Source organism: Eschrichtius robustus, chromosome 20, assembly GCF_028021215.1.
Source record: "Eschrichtius robustus isolate mEscRob2 chromosome 20, mEscRob2.pri, whole genome shotgun sequence".
Lineage (NCBI taxonomy): Eukaryota > Metazoa > Chordata > Mammalia > Artiodactyla > Eschrichtiidae > Eschrichtius > Eschrichtius robustus.
The window spans coordinates 2598162-2622194 of record NC_090843.1 but is presented as its reverse complement, the minus strand read 5'-3'; the positions used below and the strand labels follow the sequence as shown (position 1 = coordinate 2622194).

General features: G+C 41.7%; 1 protein-coding gene across 5 annotated transcripts in view; it reads right to left on the bottom strand.

The window, feature by feature from the left end:
• MAP2K6 (mitogen-activated protein kinase kinase 6) overlaps positions 1-24033 on the bottom strand; it is a 132616-nt gene that overhangs the window by 27126 nt on the left and 81457 nt on the right. The window contains exons 1-8 of one of the 5 annotated variants that reach the window (XM_068530139.1): positions 16929-19413; positions 16493-16690; positions 16302-16368; positions 5936-5984; positions 5244-5357; positions 3774-3893; positions 2840-2956; positions 2115-2166 (exon numbers count right to left, since the gene is read on the bottom strand). In XM_068530139.1, coding sequence (XP_068386240.1) covers positions 2115-2166; positions 2840-2956; positions 3774-3893; positions 5244-5357; positions 5936-5984; positions 16302-16368; positions 16493-16673 — 700 coding nt within the window. In that variant the 5' untranslated portion in view covers positions 16674-16690; positions 16929-19413. Of the gene's footprint in view, positions 1-2114; positions 2167-2839; positions 2957-3773; positions 3894-5243; positions 5358-5935; positions 5985-16301; positions 16369-16492; positions 19414-24033 lie in introns of those variants that run through there. The other 4 variants (XM_068530138.1, XM_068530140.1, XM_068530141.1 and 1 more) reach the window with 4 other exon arrangements.

The following is a 24033-nucleotide window of genomic DNA, read 5'->3' as shown; positions in this document are numbered from 1 at the left end:
TTCAGGCCGCAATGCGAGCCACGGGGAGCGATGGGGAGCGGCAGATGAAGCTTTGCTCGCTCGCCCGCTGATCACCTCCTGCTGTGCGGCCCGGTTCCTAACGCGCCACCGACCGGTACAAGTCCAAAGCCCGGGGGTTGGGGACCCCTGTTCTCTTTCACGTTGTGTCCTTCTTGTCAGATTGGGAATCCGTCAATGGAGAAAACTGTTTCCTCTATCTAATTTCTCATCTTCATTGCCCTCGTACATGCAGTAAGAACTTAAAAATTGATGATTGAATCGAACGCCTAGCCCCATGGGCCAATCATCTCTGTCACGTTAGATGAATAAGTTCTAGAGATCGGTCGTTACAACATTGCCCCTGTGATGAACAATTCTATATTGTGCCCCTTAGAATTTGTTAATGAGGGTAGAGCTCATGCTAAGTGTTCTTGTGACAGTAAAAGTGTTTTAAAAGCCCAGTTCATAATGATCTGTTGCGCATTTAGTGGACTGAAAAGGCAGACTGTGACATAACAATACACCAAATACGATCAAAGCAACCAGTTTTGATGGACGCTTCTGCCGGAAGTGTGTCAGAGGTCACAAGGTGTTAACTCATCATAAACCCAGATATTCCAGACCAGGAGGCAGGTCACAGAATATACATGTGGATAAAGAGGTTTCATTCTGCAGTTCTTAAATGAACCCTTCAGTCTCGAGAGAGCTAACACACTCCCCAAATAGATGGACCATTGTTATGTCTCGATAATGGAATTAGAAATGACAGTTAATTTTTTCCCTAGTGACACTCTTCACAAAGGTCATGTACTGAAAAGAAAAAAGTTATTCTAAGAACTTTAAAAACCATCCTTTATAATTTTTCCCTTAAACTAAACAGCAGATATACAAATTTCATTCTATTATTTTTTATACTTTATAAACATTCTCTACTATGAATGAAATATTTTATAATTTTGAAATAAGCCTTTAAAAGTCAGTTTCACATTTGTGGATAATCCACATTCTTCCTCCTATCTGAATTCCTTCCCACTTTCTTCTTTTCCTCTTCCTCCATATTTTCCCCATTTTTAATGATAACGATGATAATAATAATAACAGTCATAATAGGAATACTGTTTGAAGCTTCTTACATTACTTTCAGGCTCAGAGAGTGTAAGAATTATCAAATCACAATACCCTATTAGCGATCAGTACTTTCCATAAATTTTTTCGGAGACCTGATTAAACATATCTCTTCCAAGAAGCTTTCCTTGACTATGGTCACCCAGTACTAATCATTTCCTTGTTTTGTATTCTACCTCTACTACTTCCATATATGGTATATTCATATTTCTAACGTGGTTTTTCCCCCAGGTGTTTGTTATATATTTGTCTTATTTCCCTATCAAGAATCCCTATGTAGAATTTGAATAAGAATATATTTTCTTCTCAGATACCTGTCAGGGCATCTATTATAGTGCTGTATAAACATAGTGCTGTGTAAATGTTGGACAATGATTACAAAAGGTATACGGATGGTTGAAGGCATGGAAGAAAGATGTAAGAAAGAATGGATGGGTGGATGGATGGATGGATGGATGAAAAGATAACAGGAAGGGAGAAAAGGAAGGAGGGAGAAGAGGAAGAGCCATATCTTCCAATTTTTTTCATCTTATCCTGAATCCTGCTGTCTGAAAGGGCTGTGCTTTATACCACTTTCATGTGCCCAAGAATCACCTGGGAATCTTGTTAAAATGCAGATTCTGATTCAGTTGGTCTTGGGACGCACGGTTCTGCTTTTCTAACAAGCTCTCAAGTGACGGCCAACACTAGGTGAATTTTTATCCTATTCTCTAAAGTTCTCAATGGGTAATACCACAGCTCTGCTTGGTAACAGGCATTTTATATTCAAGTTTTAATATAAACCCACGTCTTCTGATGATGCTCTCAGACAAGTTAAAGAACAGCTACTTGTATATGATTTGCTATCCAGTCCCAAAGGAAAGCCCCTCCTCCGTTCTCTTGCCTGACTCAATTCCATCCACTGGGGAGGAAAAAAAAAAAGATAAAACTCAGGTAAAAGAAATAAAATTGATAAAAGGAACAGCCAAGGCAGCTCCATGGATACTTACCTCGATGAATGACAGAGAGCTTACTGTGTAAATGTTCTAATGCTTTTACAATCTGCAAGAGAAACACAAGGTGGGTTTATTCCCCCCATCACTGGAAAGAAACTGAATGTTAAGCATATCCAGGTCTATCATCCCTGGCTTAAGGTCACAAGGAGAAGTATCTTCTCAGATAGTGGCGTTCCTATCCAGGAAAATACACAGGAAGTCACACAAATTGGATTCCGCACACCAGAGAGGACTATACCCCATAGCAGAGAGGATGTCTCACTCATACATTTTGATTTTCATTTGGCCTCCAGCATTTTTTTCTCTCCACCCTCCTGGGCCTCAGGAACCATGAAGGGAGCAGCCCTTCATCTCATTTTCTTCTGCTTCCTCCTATGCCTGTTGATCCTAAGAAAACATTTAGAACTCTACAAATGAAAATCAAAAGCAACTAATATCAGGACAGTGACACCAGGAACGTGGTCAAAACAGATGAATGTACTGCTTAGAGGCACCTTAACTGAGAGTTTACCCAACCAAGTCAGGAGTAGATTCTTTTACATAATGCCCAGAAAGAAAAGCATTAGTTGATCCATCCACAGATGCACTCAAGCCTTCAACAGACACGTACGGGATGGGAGCTATGGTCCAGGTAGTGTTTGCCCATACTGGGGGTACAAGGGCACATAAGGCCCAGACTCCTCACATGCTCCTTGAAGTGGGGTTCATGATGTACTCACAGAAACTGCTATTTTCCCTAAGATGTCCTCTGGAATTGTTTGGCCTTTATCAATCACTTGTTTGTAGAATTTATCTAGGGACGTGTCCATGAGCTCCATGCAGATCCAGACATCCCCCTAGAGGCCGGTCGGTTCAGAGGTGGTTAGAGAGGATGGAAAAGGGAAAAAAGGCGGAAACAGTTAGCACCTGTCAGGAAGAACGGACCGTTTCTTGCTTGAGTTTTGGAGGAAATGTACTAATCCCTTCAAGCTCTCAAAGGGATTTATAAACAGGCAAGATTACCTCCAAAGAACAAACTAGCAGACAGCCAAGCCGACTTGCCGGTGATCACCCACTCCTTAATGAAAAGGAGGATCTACACACTAATAGCCACAAGCAATAGAACTCAGAAGTCTAAGCCTTTACTGTCACTGCCCTCTGGGAGTTAAGTCCAGATACCTGCTCCAGGTCTGACCTCCCATGCTGACCGCTGGCGGTAGTTTATCAAAAGGCTGCTTTTAAGAGGGAGATGAAGCATCGTAACCCACATCGTCGTGAAGTGAGAAAGAGAGGCAGAGCAAAGAGGTAAATGTAAGCCCACATGGTACACAAGGCTACCTGAAGTATAGCAAGAGGCCAAAGACCAGAGGATTTCAGATTTTAAGGAATCTATCCAAATCAGTCTACAGACTCTTGATAGAGACAGTTCTGGCAAAACAGACAAACCAAAACAGAAAGGAGAAAGGGGGCCTCAGCATTTTAAAAGGGCTAAACGCATTTGAAAGTATCGTGGTTTCAAGCCAAATTTGCACCAACATTTCACAAGCATGAAACGCTACAGAAGACGTGTCAGACAAGAAAGAGCGCTGTGACTGTGTATGGCGTTTATGTGATCAGGGAAACTTCTTGTTAAGCTACTGCTCTCCTTGGAGTTTGAAGGGAAGGATCACCTACCTCACGGAAGAGTGCGCCATAAAAGGTGACCGTAAAAGGACAGTCCACGGTCCTCATGGAAATATCCAAATCCATCAGTAACCTTTTCTGCTCCTGGCTATTTACTGTGGCCCGGATCCGCTGAATGGGAATGCATGAAAAATGTATGGTTACTGCTCCGAGGATGAGTCTGGTAATAAGGCAGGGACCTTGAAGCGTCGCATCCCGAGAATAGTACCAAAATCCACGGCACAACTTCCAGAAACAACCCTTCAAATATCTACCCTAAAGGATTAGCTATTTGTAACGAATGAAAAGTAAGGGAGACCGTTATTCATTTGATTTCCCGAATAATCCCCAGTAAGGAGCAAACTGATAAATATATTTTGGAGAGTGTGCAAATGTTTGGGAATGCATTTCCAAGTTACAAAAACAGTCTGATTTATTATGTGGGTTTAGTGCAAAGAGGTCAGAGTATTAATTGATTTGGGGCTGATTTGGGGTCCTATAAAAAAAGCCAAAAGCCCCTCTTTGTGAACAAGTAAGAATATTTGGACTAAACAGCAACTGTAAGAGAGCTGATTCAGGAAAGGAAAGAGGAGGAGTCAAAGCGAAATGGAGAAACTGTCCATTCCCACCCCAGGGCTTCTGAGAGAAGAGAAACCTGTCACACCAGCAAATGTAGCCTTACAGAAACACGCTTATGTCATTAAATGACAAGACGATATAATATCACGAGGCTTTCACATGTTTTGCCTATGTAGCAAAGAGCCTGCAGAAGAAGAAACTGAAAAATCTACAGGGTAAGGGAAAGATATCTCCATTCTCCACAAAAAGAGGCATCCCAGTCACCTGGCCACCCACATTCCTAACAGTTCACCTAGAATTAATACATGGGTCATTCTCCAACGTCCTTCCAACATCTACTCAAGAAATTTGCAATGATTCTAAATTTCTTTTTATAGCTCAAAAGCTATGCAACTTTGCTCAAGATGATTTTACCCTCCTTTTTCCCACAAACGGAGACAATTTCCTCCCTCAATTCGGGTTTCCTGATTTTCAGGGACAATTCTTTAAAAGCAACAGAATAAGGGTTAAAAAGACACTTGTGAGACACAAAACCCAAATGCCATATGTGAGCTCTTGTTTGGATTCTGATTTGAAAAACCAGCAGGAGAAAAAACAGCAACAACTATTAGATGACGTTGAAGAGCTATTATCGATTCTTTGACATGTGATGATGATGCGGTGGCTGCACAGGAAATTGAAAGGAGGGGTCGGATTTATCAGTTAAAAAAGCCTAGTTGATGCAGCTCATGCCACGGAAGCACTCTTCACATATTTGGAGGGAAATGTTGTTCCCTACGAATAAGCTTTTCTGTTTCACCCCACGGAGGATTGTGTTGCTTATATGAAAAGAGCTGGTTTGCCGTTGAGATGGACAAACTCATAAATCAGGGACGGAAAACGTTTGGGGAAGGGGAACTCTACCTTCACCGCCATGATCTGCCCGCTGGGCACATGCCGCATCTTCTCCACCACCCCGTACGCCCCCCGGCCCAGCTCCACTATAGGCTCCAGGTCATCCGCCTTCACCTCAAAGTTCTGCAGGAGAGAAAAGCAAGAATACAATAGGAAAAAGGGAAATAAACTGGACACAGGCTACCTTGTCCTCTCTCTGGTTTCTCCCAGCGTTCTAAGGGTTCTTTCTAGTCCAGAACCTTCTGGTCTAGAAGCTTTTCCAAGCAGCCATTGAAAGCGAGAAGTGCTTGGGAGATGGGTAGACCCTACTGCACCTGCTCGTCACGGGCACTACAGAGATCCAGCTCCGACTCAGCCTCCACAGTGCTCGGTGAAGGCTGACTCTGCACCGTGGTTCTTTAGCCCTGCCCCTCGCTTGCTGATGGATGGCGGCTAGATCTAGGCCTGGACTTCGACGAATCTACCCCAAAGAGAACCATCTACTCGCCTCAAATACCTTCCCTCAGGACCACAACAGCCCGATTTCAGTTCGACATTCGAAACAGCAAGAGCTCCACAGACCACTTGCGTTTACATTCAAACTTTATTGACCCACCGCCCCTGACAGCCTGTTACAGAAAATGCATTTTTTTCGTTGGCCAGTTGGAAAGCATCCATGTAAAATGGTCACGATATTAACTGGCAGACATAATTTTTCTCACCTGATTTCCAATAGAAATGCAAGCTTTGGAGTCTAAATCTCGAGGTGGCCTAAGAAAGAGAAGGGGAGGAAAAAAACATGAGACATTTAGTCGAATATGACCTTCCCAAATCAGATGCGACTGGAGAGATCTTAGGAATAAGGTGAAATGCTCATGAGTAAAATAAAGCAGCATAAAGGGGTTAATAGTGTGGGATTTGGAATAAAATACATTTGCATTTAAATCACTTAATCGCTGAACTTCCATTTCTTCTTTTTTTTTAAAAAATTTATTTAAATTTATTTATTTTTGGCTGCGTTGGGTCTTTGTTGCTGTGTGCGGGCTTTCTCTAGTTGCCGTGAGCGGGGACTACTCTCCCTCATGGTGTGCGGGCTTCTCATTGCGGTGGCTTCTCTTTGTTGCAGAGCACGGGCTCTTAGGCGCATGGGCTTCAGTAGTTGTGGCTTGCGGGCTCAGCAGTTGTGGCTCGCGGGCTCTAGAGCGCAGGCTCAGTAGTTGTGGCACACGGGCTTAGTTGCTCCACGGCATGTGGGATCTTCCCGGACCAGGGCTCGAACCCATGTCCCCTGCACTGGCAGGCGGATTCTTAACCACTGCGCCACCAGGGAAGCCCCCGTTTCTTCTTTAATACAAATATATTAGTACACTACCTCATGGAGTAGGAGTGGGTATTAAATGAGATATTCCAAGTAACATGCTTAGCAGAATGCCTGGCATACAGTAAATGTTCAATAAATATGAGCCATATATATATATAGTTATGTGGATAATTACACTACTCTAGTAAGCCCCTGTATAAGTAATTATATTCTTATAAGGAAGTAAAAGTACTAGACTCTTCTTTCATCCGAGAGCATCCATGTGCCCAATTATCCCACCACTTTTTCCACAACTGTTTTAACAAAAAGAAACAATAATATGGTTCTGTTAACTCACAAAATTCATAGATCACAGGAATTCCAAATCTATCTAATCCTGACTTTAAGATGGAACAAAGGTCCAGACAGGTAAAGTTACTTGCCCAAGGTCACGACTAACCCAGGCCTCCTGATTTTCAGGTCAGAATCCTTTCTGTTCTACCAGGCTGGCATACCCAGTTGTGATATTTCTTCTATACATAGTGTACTCACTATCCAGGGGTCATCTCAGCAGCTGAGGTTTGCTGCTTTTGTGTCTCGATTGGAGAAAACAGAGTCTTCTCATGTGTATTTATTTCCCCTACTTCACTGCTACCTTGGCTGATAACAGTCCACGTACGAGAAAGATATTTGGCTTTGGCTGTGCACCTAACTATGAGCCTAGAGAAGCCCTTTCTTCAAATAAATACACCAAAAGCATCCTGACAAAAGTAGTAAATGCCAAGAAACACAGAAAACATAACATACAACAAACAGACCACACATAACAAACACAACATAACAAACTTGTTAATATGATCAAACGAATAAAGCGATAGGAGGCTAAAGACAAAAGAATCCCGGTGTTTGCCTGAACAAAGGGCGACCAAAAAGGGTGGAAATGCAGGTGTCCCCAAGGGGACGTTCCAGGTCAGAATTATACAGAAAAATACAAGGGAAGAAGAAAGGAGGGGAGAAAACAATCCTCGGCCAACGACAATTTTCCCCATCCCTGATGTATTATAATTCTACTCCTCCTGCTGAAACTGACTAAATAAAACAATAAGGAAAATGTAGGAACATAAACACAGATGCACACATGTATCTAAGGTTTTAATGGCAAGCCTTCCCTCACCTTAAAAATCTCTTTGAAACGTATAGAAAACCTAAAATAAAGTTTTTCTATAGTAACTTAAAACCAGGACTGAGAGGGAGGGATAAACAGGAACACACACACACACACACACACACACACACACACACACACACACACACACGGCAGTGATGTTTTCATATATCTTGTGTTTCTGAGCAGGGGATTTTTCTTCAGAAACACTTTCCAGAGGAATTAAATTTCTGAAAACCTGATTTCTCACTCTTAAAACCTCCAAAGCTCTTTTTCTTTAGTTGTCACAGTTTCTTTGTAGTAATTGCAATGGAACTTTGAAATAAAGACAAATACTATTTGAAACATGTGACTAATCTAAACAGTAAAAAATCCTTTGCAATTGTTCGGACCCTTCCTTTTAAAAAGAATGAAGTAACAGAAAAGGTCACTAGTTATTCGGGGCTACGTCCACGTGCTTGCCATCCAGCGCGAGTGCTGGGTGAGACCCCCTCCAGGTCTGACATTCCAGTATTCATACCAGGGCTCTGCAAATTACAGTCCATGACCCAGCTGTGGGTGAATTCTACACATTTAAAGGGTTGGAAAAAACAAACAACAAAGCATCTTTGGCAGAGGCCATGGTGGCCTGGGTAGCCCCAGATATTTACTATCTGGTCTTTTGCACAAAAAGTTGGCCGACTCCAGCTTTATTCTAACCTTGCATGACAACTTTACCTAACAGGAGGGTTTCATGCCATTTTCCAGAAAGAGAAAGACGAAACCCAGAAAAATTCAGTGATATGCTGAACAGACAGTCCTCAACAGAGCTGAAAATAAAACTGGTGTCCCCCAAGTCTAGGCCTTGACCTAAGGAGAAGGGGGTAGAGGCTGAAAACTGGGCTAAGTGCTTTACCTTCTTCTCCTGTCATTAAAACACACACACACACACACACACACACACACACACACCCCTACCTATAAGTGTCATTGTTCCCATACTCCAGATGAAAACCTGTTTGGCGTCGACTTGAGCTAACTTGCTCCCAAGTGGTGAAGCTATGATTCAATGCAAGTCTGACCGAATCAGAGAAAACCTCCCCCACACCCAGGCCCCCTCTAATGAAAATGACCACCCACCCACCATGAGGCCTGCGGGCTCAGCGAGTCTGCCAAAAGCATCAAATGATGGACTGAGACAGACAGCTTGTATTGGGTTAGTTGACACTGTATCCTGTCCATATCCGTTTGGCTGGGCATATCCGTTTGCCTGGGGCACCAAGTCTGTGCAGGAGGTTTAAACTGTGGGTGGACGCTCTCTGTTGCTTATTCACTATTTCAGTGTTCTGGGGAAAGAACCAAACTTATTACGAAAACTCCTAACCCTGGAAGGCCAAAGGTATTCCAAAGGTCATCTGCTATTACTTTTTCATATAAACAACCAGCTTCGGTGTATTAAAATAATTATTTATTTATAATTCTACATGAGCAATGAGTTTACTGGTTACTATTATAATTATTATTCACCTACAATAATGTTTATTAATAACAATATGTACTTATTACCTAATGATAATATTTATTAAGCACCTACTTGGGCCAGAGACCATGCGAGACCCTTTACATCAAATATCTTCTTTAATTTTCACAACTCTTAGAGGTGTTAGCTCTATTTTAATGTGAAGAATTGACATTGAAACGGACTAAATAATTTAAGAGAGGTCATCAAAGAGATGGTGACACTGGAACACAGAGCGACGCCACGAAGTCTTCTCAGCTGCAGAAGTAAAAGGTCCTGCCTCTCATGGATAGCCATGGGCTATTTGGCTGTAGTCAGGAGCAGTCTAACGTGTGGCTAAGAGCACATGCTTGAGGGTCAGAGAACCCTCAGTTTGTATGCCACCTCTTCCACTTATTAAGTGAAATAATAATGATAATAACAAAAACACTTAGAGCGACATTCATTGAGAAATTACATTGGAAAATGCACTAAACTTGACACTTAATGTGGACTGTGACATCTAATCCCCATAGCAACCCCATCAATGTTTGTTCCCGTTTTTCACAAGGGGAAACTAAGGCTTAGAAGGGTTAGGTAACTTGCCTAAGATATCCAACTGGGGAAGTTCAGATCTCAGATGTGAACCCAGGCATTCCAGCACCAGAACCTGGGCTCTTGGAGCTCAACTGCTTTGAGCAGGGCCCCTGACCCATGTACGGGTCTGTCTTCTCACTTACGAAGTGAGAGGAATAACAACTGCCTCTGAGTTTCTTGTGAGGATTAAGTGAAAGAATACTGACTAGCATGGAATCGATTTAGAATTAGTTGCTGCCAATCAAGTGAGGGAACAGCCCAGAAACCTGAGTCAAAGACACATTGGCATCAGTGACTCAAAGAAAAAACTCAAGTGAAGAGACCACACACACGGCCCTAAAAAGAATGGGGCTCTGTCCCGGTCTATTTATTTGTGTGTAGTCCAGCAGAAGGCGGCAGGGTATATATAAATGGCAAGAGTCGCCAAGCCAACCTCACAAAATTGCCAAGAAAAACTCAAAATGAGGAAGCTTCTTCTTTAGGAGTACATATTTCAGCCTCAGTATTAAAATAATAATAATAACAACAACAGCAATAATCCTGTCCATGAGCTAACGTGGGATAGTCTACAGTCATGAAGGGACCTTGGCTTTACAGGATGAAACAGAAAAGTACGTTCAAGGCTTATTCTACCACATGAGGGAAAGACAACAAAGAAACTACTTTTACCTTTGCATAAATTTTTATTCACTTTTCTATACCAAGCAAGGATTTATGGTGGTTTTCAAAAATTAATTTAAAAAAAACAGAAAATTAATATAAATTATAAGGTGAAGACTAGCAAATTTTAAAGGGAAGGAATAAAAGACAGCTGGAAAGTGGATATGAGAATATATTCCGAAGGAAATGATAAAGAGCAGAAATCAATATCAATACACCATTCAAATGGCTACAACAAAAAATAGTGGCGTCACCAAATCTTGGACAGGATGTGGAGAAACTGAATCACTTATACATTGCTGGTGAAAATGCAAAATAATATAGCCACTCTGGAAAACAGTTGGGCAATCCCTTAAAAATTAAACACGCACTGCCACCAGCAGTTCCACTAATGGGTATTTTCCTCCCAGAGAAATAAATGTTTATGTTCACACAAAAACCTGTACATGATTGTTCATAGCCTTACTTATAACAGCCAAAAACTAGAATCAGCCCATATGTCTTCAACAGGTGAACGGTTAAACTCTGCTGTCTGCATGCACACTTGCAGATGTACCTGCATAACTCAGCAAGATGTACTACTCAGCGATTAAAAGGAGCAAAGTATGTATACAACATGGATCAGTCTTCAGGAAATTATGCTTGAGTGATGAAAGCCAATCCCAAAAGGTTACACACTAATCCCACTTATATAATAATATTTTTTAAATGAGAAAAATTAATAGACAACAGATTAGTGGTTGCCAGGGGTCAGAAACAGTATTGGGAGAGGTGAGGAGGGAAGGCAGTCGTGATTATAAAAGGGCAACATGAGGGATCTGTTGGTTTCAGAACCATTTAGTTTCTTGACTGTAGTGGTGAATGTATGAACCTACACAGGTGACAAAAATGGTACAGAAATTTAAGATCACACATACTAGTGAATATAAGTAAAACTGGAAAACCTGAATAAGATGGGTACATTGTATCACTGTCAATATCAATTGAGCTTATAATACTATAGTTTTACAAAATGTTACCATTGGGCAGAGAATATAAAGTTTCTCTATATTGTTTCTTACAACTGAATTTGACTGTACAATTATCTCAATAAAATTGTCAATTTGAAAAGTCAAAGAAAAAAAGCAGAAATCAATAAAATTGAAAGCGGGAAAAGAAAGAAAACAAAGTTGGCTCTTTTAAAAATTCAATAAAAGTTGATAAACCTCTAGCAAGACCAACACAGATAAAAAGAGAGAAGACACAAATTATCAATATCAGCAAAAAAAGAGGGGGATATCTCAATATATCCTGCAGTCATTAAAAGAATAATCAGGAAATACTATGAGCAACTTTACCTTCATAAATTCAACAACTTAGAAGAAATTCCTTGAAAACTGCAAACTGCCAAAACTTAGCCACTATGAAATAGATTATCTGAGTTGCCCTATAACTATTAAAGAAAATGAAATGGTAATTTAAAAGCTCCAGAAAAAGGAATATATAAGCCCACTTTGTTTCCCTGGGGAATTTTAGCAAACATTAAAAAAAAAAAGAATTGCATATATCGAATCATTATTTTGTACACCTGAAACTAATATTATGCTATATGTCAGTTATAGCTCAAAAACATTTTTTTAAGAGTTACCGCCTATCTTATACAATGTCTACCAGAAAACAGAAGGTACTCTTACCAACTCATTTTCTAAGGTCAGTGTTACCTTAAATACCAAAACCAGAACATAATAGCTCAGACACACAGACACACAGACACACAGACACACACACACACACACACACACACACTACAGGTCAACATCTCTCATGAATTTAAGACACAAAAATCTTCACAAAAATATTCACATTTTAGGAGATTAAATCCAACAATGTATAAAAAAAGTAGTATACCACAACCACGTGGGATTTATTTGGGGTACGCGAGGCTAGTTCGATATTTTAAAAATCCATCAGTGTAATCCATATCAACGGGACAAAGAAGAAAACTCCAAGATGACATCAATTGATGCACAAACACACACTCATGATAAAAATGTTGAGTACACTTCGACCAGAGAGGAATTTTTTCAACCTCATAAACAACATCTATGAGGACTTAACATCATGCTTAATGGTGAAAGATTGAATTCTTTCCCTCTAAGATGGGAGACAAAGCAAGGTAGCCTGCTCTCACCGATCTTATTTAACATAGTACTGAATATCCTTGCCACTAAAATAAGGTAAGAAAATAAAGGTGAAAAAAAAAAAAAAACAGGAAGGGAAGAAATAAAACTTATCTTTTTTGCAGAAGGTATGGCTGTCTACACTGAAAACTCTAAGTAATCTACTAAAAAAGCTCCTAGAACTAATAATTGAGTTTAGCAAGGTCACAGGGTATGCAATCAACTCAAAAACCAATTGCATTTCTAAATACTGACAATAAACAAATGCAAATCAAAATCAAAAGTGGAATACAATTTTTATTGCTTCAAAAAAAGGAATCACTTAGGTATAAATCCTAACAAAACCTGATGGAGAGAATCTGTATGATGAAAACTATAAAATACTGTTGGACGAAATCACAGAAAATCTAAATGCTTGGAGAAATCTACCACATTAATGTACTGGAAGACTGAGTGCAGTGAAGATGTCAGTGCTCGCTCAACTGATCTGTAGGTGAAACACAATTCCTACCAAAAATCTCAGCAAGCTTATTTGTAGAGATAGACAAGCTTATTCTAAAACTAATATGAAAAGAGGAGAGCCCTAGAGTAACCAAAATCATTTTGAAAAGAAAAGCAAAGTGCGAGGAATCACTTTTCCCAATGTTAAGGCTTACTATATAGCTGCAGGAATCAAGACAGTATGACAGACTGGCAGAGCAACAGACTCAGAGACCAGTGGAGCAGAACAGAGAACCCAGAAATAGGTCCACACAAATATGCCCAATTAATATCTGACAAAGGCGCAAAAGCAATTCAGCGGAGGAGGGATAGCCTTTTCAGCAGATGGTGTTGGAGCAACCAGAAATCCATTGGCAACAAAAAATAAAGCCCAACCTAAACCTCACATCTTGTACAAAAATTAAACTCGAAATGTAACATAGCCTTAAATCTAAAATGTAAAACTAAAACACTTCTAGAAAAAACACAGGGGAAAATCTGTAGGACCCAGGACTGGGCAAAGGGTTCTTAAACTTGTCACTGAAAACATAGCACATAAGAGGAAAAACTGATAGATTGGACTTCATCAAAATAGACAAGGGCTTCCCCGGTGGCGCAGTGGTTAAGAATTGGCCTGCCAATGCAGGGGACACGGGTTCCAGCCCTGGTCCAGGAAGATCCCACATGCCGTGGAGCAACTAGGCCTGTGCGCCACAACTACTGAGCCTGCGCTCTAGAGCCCGCGAGCCACAACTACTGAGCCCGCCTGCCTAGAGCCCGTGCTACACAACAAGAGAAGACACTGCAGCGAGAAGCCCGCACACCGCAACGAAGAGTAGCCCCCGCTCGACGCAACTAGAGAAAGCCTGCGCGCAGCAACGAAGACCCAGAGCAGCCAAGAACTAATTAATTAATTAAATTTTTTTAAAAAATAGATGAAAAGACCCATTACAGACGGGGAGACAATGTTCTTGAATCATATACCTGACAAACTCTGTGCATCTAGGATATATGAAGAACTCTCGAAACTCAACATAAAAAAAAAAAAAAATCTGATTACAGAATAGGCAGAGAAGTGCACAGACATTTCACCGAAGAAGATATAAGGATGGGAAATAAATGCCAGAAGTATTCAACATCAACAGCCATTAGAGAAATGAAAATTAAAACTGCAGTGATATCTCACATCTACCAGAATGGCTAAAATGTAAAACAGTGATGACACTGACAGGGATGCAGAGAAACTGGGTCATTCATACATTTTTGGTAAGAATGTACATGGGGAAAATCACCCTGGAAAATACTTGGCAGTTCTTTGAAAACTAAAAATGGACTTACCATATGACCCAGTAGTTGCACTACTGGACATATATCCCGGAGAAACAGAGACTTATTTCTGTGCAAGAACTTATACATGAATGTTCACAGCAGATGTATTCATAACAGCCCAACTGGAAACTACTTGTATCTCCTTCAAAGGCTAAAGGGTTTAACAAACTGTGGTATATCCATACCATGGAATGGTATTCAGCAACAACAAAGAATAAACTATGGATACATGCGATAACTTGAATGAACCTCAAGGAAATGATGCTGGATGAAAAAGGCCAATCTCAGAAAGGAGATGCATGATTCCATGTGCACCACAATCAAGAAGTAATGAAATGGAAAAGGAGAACAGATCAGTGGTTGCCAGGGATTAGGGACGGCAGGGGTGGGGGTCAGAGGTGGGGAGTAAAAGGAGAGGGTCTTGTAGTGCCATACACTTGGGTATCTTGATTGCGTTAGTCATGATGCAAGGCTGCGTGTGTGATACAACTGCACAGAGCGACACACACACACACACACACACACACACGAGGGCTTATATTGCTGGTGAAATGTGAACATGTTCTACGGTTTGCACCAATACCGCTTTCTTGGTTTTGATATGATACTAGGGTTGTGTAAGATGTTAACATTGAGGGGGACACAGATGGGGGAAGGGTACAGGGGACTTTGTACATTTCTTTGCCACCTCCTGTGAATCTGCAGTTACTTCAAAATAAAGTTTTAAAAGTATACCCCCTAACGTCCCGTAGAGGGAAGCCACATGTTTGATCCTAAGCTCACGAGAAGAAACCAATCAGAGAGGAAAAGTTATTAATTACATAGTTCATAGGTCCAAGGGAAGAAAAATAACCAGAGGGACCGAAAAAAAAAGAAAAGAAAAGAAACCCCAATCTTGGTGGTAGATATGGAAAGAATTCCTCCTGCAGATCCTCGTGACAGGAGCACTCTCGCTTGAATCTGGCTCTGCAGCCCCGGGCGCTGAAGGACAGCCCTCCCCTCTGCTCTGTCCCTAGAGGTGCTTCAGTGGAAAGTGTGCTTACATGGCTGCACAAGATGCAATGACCAGAGTCTTACAGAGCATGATCATTTTTATTAGCACGTTCCAACACCAGGGGTGCACTGTCCGATACGGAGTGATCACGGTTAAGGTCAGAAACCCCTACCAAGGGAGGTGCTTTTTTATAGACGAGCAGAAGCCTGAAACATTTAAGTTTCCGTTGGGATGGCCTCTCACTGTACTTGCTCTGCTGTAATTGTTTTTCTTGGAATTTCCATTCCTCCCATGCAGATGCTTTGATAGGTGGTCATACCCACAGCTAGGCAGGAAATACCCTCCCCACCCAACAGAGAGACAAAGAAACAAGATGGAGGCTCCAGGAGAGGGTGCCCTGCTTCACCAGGACTTGAGCTCCCTTAGGGACTTGGGCCAAAGGCTCAGCTAACAAAGGAGTGGTCCTTCGTCTCATGTTTGCCTTCTGTTTATATGGGCAGGATTTAGGTGGCAGGATGCTGAGTTCTCACCAAATACCATCTTTCCACCTCAAACCAAATTTTATAGTAGTGGCTCTCTCAGGGGTTTGCTTGTTTGCTCAGATCTCTATGGAAAAGGCAAAAAGTCCATGTCCAGTGACCTTTTTGGATTTACATAGGACCCCATCTGCTGAACGCATTTGTAGAATTTTTAGCCAACTAGTAATGAGTTCAAAGCCACCCATTCCATATAGACTGACCGACTCTGATTATTTTTTTCAGGTCTCAGAACAGTAAGTACTTGGCTTCCGCCTTTAAAAGGCTCTCCTTTCTAACAACTATCTCCATAGTCAAGGTATTGCTCACCAGTCCAAAAATGAACTCTCATTCCCTGGAAATCTGTAAAGTGCAAGCATTTGGATTAAGACGATGATCCTGCCAGACTTACGTGGAACTGGTCTGAGGTTGTTCAAATGCTTCTTTCGGGATTTTAAGGCCAGGGTTTCGCTTCTTGCCTGTTGGGAAAGATGGAAGGATACAGTTAAGGTCTAAGTCACAGTATGAGAGCAGGGACAGAGACCAGCAGAAAAAAGGGCAGAACTGGGAACACAGGTCTCATTTCTGCATTCAGAACCCCACCTCCTACCAGGACGGCTGTGAATGACAAGCTCCAGTCACCAGGCTGAGCAGAGCTTCCCAAGTGCAGGCTGAGGTCACGGGTGAGGTTTTTCACCAGTCCAGGGGGAAATGTCAGTATAAGGCTGCCAATTCTCTTTACCCAGGAAGACCTGCCCTTTTCTCCCTGCTGGGAGTTCGGCATTCCAACTTCTTTATTTTCTTGTACACAACAATGGTAATGGTAGACGGTGTTAGTTATAGGGTTTTTTCCTTCATAATGTCAGTCAGATGTACTCACACTTGTCTTAGTATACCACAGTTTTCTAAATTGATCTGTGATAAGCTGACAGAGTTAACCACGGAGGTAGACTAAAACATACTTTCCCACTGTCCTCCCCTTCCTGTTCTCAACCGCCTGCCATAAGTTAAAACACCTAAGCGAAGGGTAGAGTAATACTTGTTCACTTCTGCCCTGTTCCAAAAAGGATGGTGACAACGGACGGGCCCATGCGAGGAGGCTGTCGCTTCTTTGGGGGCAAATGGGGACGCAGTCAGCGTGTCCATCGGTCCCGGGCTGAAACCACCGGAGAGCTTGGCTCAAATACTCCTGTTGATGAGTTTAAAAGAACAGACTGAAAAATGACGGCTCAAGAAGCGATCAGAGAATCCAGTCTTGTAAAGGCTCGGGAACATTCTTTCTCACCTCTTCGCTACGTTGCAGGGAGCACTACAGAGCTGACACAAACCCTGCTTAAGGCTCTGAATAGAGATTCTGAAGCTGCATAGAAACTGCAGAAATCAAATTCTGTAGCCTCTTGCAGGAAAATGACATCCAGAGACTTCAGTGACTGCTCACCACCAGAGAGCCAGCAATGACCCAGTCAGAATCAGAATCCAGGTCTCCAAACACTCAGGTGGGAACTCTTTCCTCTGTGCCACAATGGATGAAGTTTAGAGGTGACCAGAGGGAATGAGGTAGGGGAGTACGGGGTTATGAGTTTTTAAAAACCAGATTACATCCAGTTCCTTCACTCACCAAGAGACCTCCAGGGTCACTTTTCATCTGACTCTGGATATCCTCAACTATAAAACGGTGTAGTAACATCAATACCTACCGTATCGGAGTGATGTGAGAACCATGGGATAACACATATGAAAGAGCAATGAAATAATAATAATTATAATCATTTTTAAAAAACAAGCTGCACAGTCTCATAAAAGAAAATGAGTCATTTAAGAAACTCAGGAACAGGGACTTCCCTGGTGGTCCAGTGGGTAAAGCTCCATGCTCCCAACGCAGGGGGCCCGGGTTCGATCCCTGGTCAGGGAACTAGATCCCGCATGCATGCCGCAACCAAGAGTCCTCATGCCGCAACGAAGATCCCGTGTGCCGCAACTAAGACCCGGCACAGCCAAAATAAATAAATAAATATTTAGAAACTCAGGAACAGAATTGGTATATTATCATAGTCCAATGTAATGTATAATTGCGATCTTTCTTTCTATGCCTTCAAAAATCCAAAAATCTAGATCAATTCTGCCAAGTTGCATAAAGCCAGGAAGCAACATGCTTGGCAGTAATCAACACAGAGAAAGCCTTTCAGACCCACCTTCACTGAGTGAAGTAAGTCAGAAAGAAAAACAAATATTGTATATCAATGCATATATGTGGAATCTAGAAAAATGGTACAGATGAACCGGTTTGCAGGGCAGAAATAGAGACACAGATGTAGAGAACAAACATATGGACACCAAGGGGGGAAAGTGGTGGGCGGGTGGGATGAACTGGGAGATTGAGATTGACATGGATACCCTGATGTGTATAAAATAGATAACTAATAAGAATCTGCTGTATAAAAAAATAAAATAAAATTCAAAAAAAAAAGAACCACCTTCATTGTAACAGGTCTTCTCAGTTCTCTCCTCATTTGGACTTACCTGTGCGTTTTACAAAAATTCAAAACTCACCATTTACCTTCGTATTCCTGGAGCTCATATGGCCATTGAGCACATGTCACTGAGTTAGTTATTGACAATACACAGAGCTGTACTATGCTGGATCTGATTGTGAGAATCCAAATAGATAAATGGCCTAATTCCAACAATTCCCATCCATGGGCCTCAGGCAATACATAGGGAAGGCTATTTTAAATGAGATACTCTAAGGAAGAATGAACAAGTGTGACTTGTCTAAACATCATGCAGATTCTAACACAGGTGACAGAGAATTCAGGTAATCCCGACAAATACAACCCTCTAGTTCTCCCAGATAAAACGAAACAAAATGAAACTAAAATATATTTTTCCTGCGAAAAAGCCTCCCCAGATGCCATTTAAGCAAGCCAAAAGCAAACGTTACTGTTAAGTTCCTACATCTCTCTTCTTCATTTCTAACTCAGCTCTTACAAGATGGATGTCAAGAGAAATACCTATTTATGGAGGAACACCTTTGAAAAACTTTAACATAGCAGTGAATTATTACACCATAGGAATTAATTATTCATAGCTCATTAATAGCAATCGACTATTAAGCTATAACTCAACAAATCATCAAAACGTCTATACAAAGAAATAGCAAAAGAAAGAAAACTTTTGGCGCAGAGACTAAAGAAAGAAATGACCCAAACAATAATAAAGTCTTCTAGGTGTGGGAAAAGAAGACCCCTGGTTCTCCGCTGACAAAAAAAACAAGAGAAAGAGTTCCAGCAGACACAAAACCTAGTTGCATCACCATTAGAAAACACCCTGCCTTCATTTTTTAACAGTAAATAAAACAAAAATCACAAAGGCACGCACCAACATTCCATAATTCACTTACTTGACCATCACTGGAAGAACAGCCCCGTAAAACACCAGCAGAGGTGCCTCTAATAAGGGTTCAGGGCTGCTGGGAGAGCGAGCAGAAGAAAACCCCAGAGAAGCCTTCTTTACTCAGCTCGGAAGACCGCACTTCAGCCGAGCAAAACGGAGCTCCACAGACTCCGCCCCTCCTGCAGTGCGATCACCCCAAACCTCTGCAAGTTTATTGTTCCCAAGGAAACTCCCACTTCAGGAAGGGAGAGTCTAAGTGGGTCCATTTGAACACCAAGGTGTGACGTTAATCATTAACCAGACTTGGAGGAATAAATCTATAAAGTAATTCTGGATAGCACAGCATTCTCCAGCTTTTCTGTAAGTGCCTCTTTCATTTCTTAAAAGAAGGGAAAACAATATGTGATCAGTTTCCAGCTGTGTTTATTTCAAAGCAATCTGTTCCCCTTGGCAAGGCTGCCAACACCTGACTGTTAACATTTAACACTGTGTTAAAAAAAAATTAAGGAGAGGCAGCAAAATGAATGATAAAACTAAGTGGCCAACTATGATAAGTGGCCTTTTTGCTTGACATTCAAAAGCAAAAATGAAAAATACGTCAGAAAATAAGCTCCATGTTATGTCACGTGCTAGTAACAAGCCTTCTCAGAAGGAGAGAGTTCTGTATACGTCTGCAGATCTCAACCAGCTGTGCCCTCTTATTGGCACAATCTGCAAAGGGTAAAAACCTCCTTGGCCTGATGGAGCATATGTGGTACCATATTACATCAGCCTGTGTCACACCCATGCCTTTTTTCTCCAAAAATATACTGGTCCCACTACACGCATGTATTTGCAAAATTCATCTTAAACCAAAGCTTTTCCCCAGCGGCACTAGGGAAAAAAAGAGAAAAAACCTTGCCAGTAGTTAGAAAACATTTACCAAGCCACAGAAATGTTCACCAGCTCTGACCGTACTGAAAATGATGGGGTACACAAGACCTCTTGCTCAGCACCGCTCAGAGAAGCTAAGCACAAAGGGCTTCTCTCATGTGCCTTATTACATAAAACAGAAGATCGCGCTGCAGCGCCAACCCAAACAGCAAGAGAAACCAGAGGGGTGGAATCCGGAGGCTCTCCTGACACCTAAATGTTTGTCAGCCTGGCCAAGGGTCCGGGGACATGATTATGAGGGTTTACGATTATTGACACAGCTTTACAAAAGGATGGCTTTGCTTCTGGCGCCAAATTTATTTTAAAAATCTGTTTCCCAATGTGAGTGGGATTTCCAGCCAAGTAACTGGCAACCTGAAGGCCCTGGCTGCCCTTGCCTTCATACTTGCATCTAGGCTTCAGTTCCATGGGTAGCTGGCACTGAAAGTGGCGGAGAAGTGTCATTAAATGTTATTAAGTCACAATGATCAGATGTAAGGCAGCTCACGGAGCAGGGCAGAGCGAAGGGAGAACAGAGAGAGCTGGCTTAACAACAGCCACATGGAAGTGGACACAGAAAATTCCCCCAAACCACTGGATCTCACCCACCACTGAGACTCCAACCAGGATGCCAGATTTCTTTGGAATTACATAAAATTTAGAGAAGGAAAGCTGCAAAGCTCATTTTAAAACGTGCAGTCATTTTTATTTCAAGCAGGCAGATGCATCTCCTGAAACCACAGCTTTACCTCTGTGTCCCTGGGCTTAGGGGGCTCCAGCCCTCCTGTGGACAGGAGCTCAACCTTCTAAGTTCAGTTCATTTATCACACGCCCCACAGAACCTTCCCAGACACTACTTAAGGAGCTCATTCCACACCCGCCAGCTTCCACAGGCCGGCGTCTCGAACACAATACGAACTCAACGCAACTTCACTAAACTCCCACTATTTTAATTTAAAATGTCCACTCTACCTAAGACAGATCTCCACGACCGTCTTCCATTTATACTCCTCATACCTTGTCTCACAATCTCGAATCACTTCTGCATTTATGTGTTCATTTTTGAATCTATTTATTACTTATTTATTATCTGTCTCACCCAGAAACGTTCAGCTATGGCAGCAGTTTTGCCCAGGGTTTGTACACCGTCAGTATTTGTTGACTGAACATTTGTTGTTCTTTCTCAGCTGTTTTGAACTTTGGTATTGAGGTCTTCAAAAAAATTTTTAAATAGTGTAGTCTGTAAAAATATTGAATCACTATGTGGTACATCTGAAGCTAATATAATATTGTATATCAACCATAATTTTTTTTAAAAAAGCACAGAATGGAGTAGAAATAGTTCAACCTTGAACATACGTAAGAGCTCGTTTTAAGTCCCCGCTGTGCCACTTAACACTGGGACCCTGAGGATGCTTCTGAAACTCAGTTTCCACAGCGACAAGCTGGAGACGGAGACTGGTTGCTGAGAGCTTTAGCTGGCATAACCTATGGGAAGAAGTCCGGCACACACCAGGTACTCACCAGATAGCAGTTTCTTTTCTCCCTTCCACGTCTGTGCTTGCATTTTTCAAATAGGAACGAAACAGAATGTCCCCCCTGTGGGCAGGTTATTTCTTCAAATGCCATCTCTGTTCTTCCCTTCCTGTGTTATTTATGTGAAAATGACATTTTCACACATCTCATCAATCGTGAACCGTATTCTCTTGGTTCCCGCTGACTATGGGAATTGTTTAAGCTCTATAGGATCAGGATCTCTGAGAGCAAACCCTCAGAATCCATATTTTTTGTAAAGGACTTTAATTTTTTAGAGCAGTTTTAGGTTCACAGCAAAACTGAAGGGAAGGTACAGAGATTTCGCGTATACCTTCCTGTTGCCATACATGCAGAGCCTCTCCCATTATCAGCATCCCCCCAGAGTGGTGCATTTGTTACAAATGATGAACCTATATTGACACATCATCACCCACTCACTCTTGGTGTTGTACATCCTAGGGGTTTGGACAAGTGTATACTATGCAGCTATCATTATAGTGTCATACAAAGTAGTTTCACTGTCCTAAAAATCCTGTGCTCCCCCTATTCATCCCTCCTTCCCCCCAACCCCTGGAACCACTGATCTGTTTACTGTATCCATAGTTTTGCCTTTTCCAGAATGTTATATAGTTAGAATCATACTGTGTGTGTGTGTGTGTGTGTGTGTGTGTGTGTGTGTGTAGCCTTTTCTGATTGGCTTCTTTCACTTAGTAATATGCATTTAAGATTCTTCCATGTCTTTCCATGACTGAATAGTTCATTTCTTTTTTTTTTTTTTTAAATTTTTAATTATTTATTTATTTATTTATTTATTTTTGGCTGTGTTGGGTCTTCGTTTCTGTGCGAGGGCTTTCTCTAGTTGCGGCGAGCGGGGGCCACTCTTCATCGCGGTGCGCGGGCCTCTCACTGTCACGGCCTGTCTTGTTGCGGAGCACAGGCTCCAGACGCGCAGGCTCAGCAGTTGTGGCTCACGGGCCTAGTTGCTCCGCGGCATGTGGGATCTTCCCAGACCAGGGCTCGAACCCGTGTCCCCTGCATTGGCAGGCAGATTCTCAACCACTGCGCCACCAGGGAAGCCCAATAGTTCATTTCTTTATAGCACTGAATAATATTCCATTGTCTGGATATACCACAGTTCACTAATCCATTCACCTACTTAAGTGCATCTTGGTTGCTTCCAAGTTTTGGCAATTATGAACAACGCTGCTTATAAACATCTGTGCGCAGGTTTTTGTACGAACGTAAGTAGTGTCACTGCTGTATTGAAAGAGCTAGAGAATAAGACAGACCAACTCCTGTAACATCAGAGAGCATGTGTGATGTGCAGTAAAAGTATCGCACCATGAATACACAGGAGGTTCAAAGAGGGAGAGAGAAAATCAGGCAAAGGAAATGAAAAAAAAAGTCTCACAGAGGAAGTAGTGTTTTACATGGTCCTTTGATAAATGGTAGGATTTGAGGGTACATGATGGCTCATTATACTATTATGTCTTCTTTTTATATATACTTAATGTTTCCATAATAAAACATGAACAGGCAACAGTAAGATTCCAAGGAGGAGGAGGAGGAGCTCACAATGGTGGCGAGAAGGATATTGTGGTATCTTCAAAGACTGTGAGTTGTCTACTTTGGACAAAGTGAAGGATGGTGGTAGAGAGAAGGATAGGTTGGAGCCAAAGACTGAAAGATTGTAACTAACCATTTTTAATTTTCAGATTTAGGAAGAGAAGTCATCTATTTTTTAGTAGGGGAGTATCATGCCATGTTATTTATGTTTTAAAAACAAATAATGTAACAAGATTAATCTACTATCTGCAGAATGTTTTGAAACTGTGGTACACATGCACACACACAACACCTGCATACACACTCACAAATCCACATACACACACCTTGGTGGTTTAAGCTTTTGGGTCTTTGCTCATATTTTCCCTGAAGTGTTATCATCTTTCTCCCCTGGTCAGCTGCAACACCCTCAGCTCAAGTGTGTTCTCCTCCAGGAAACCTTCCATGAAAACATGCAGTAAATGTCCCTTATCTGTGTGGCCACAGGACTCTACACATTATCTTCCGTGTCTTCCTTCTTACACTGATTGATTGAACCCACCTGCTCACCCATCTCTTCCACTAGAAGGCGAGCTCTTCAGAGCCAGACCCAATGCCTTTTCCAGGCGCAGAGTAAGCACTAGACCCAAAAAATGAGAGGCAGAGACCACAGCAACTTGGCTAATAAATTTAAGTTGCTTAAACTTCGCAGAGGCAAAATCTATAGGCTCTGGTAATTTCCTGGATAAGAAGTATAG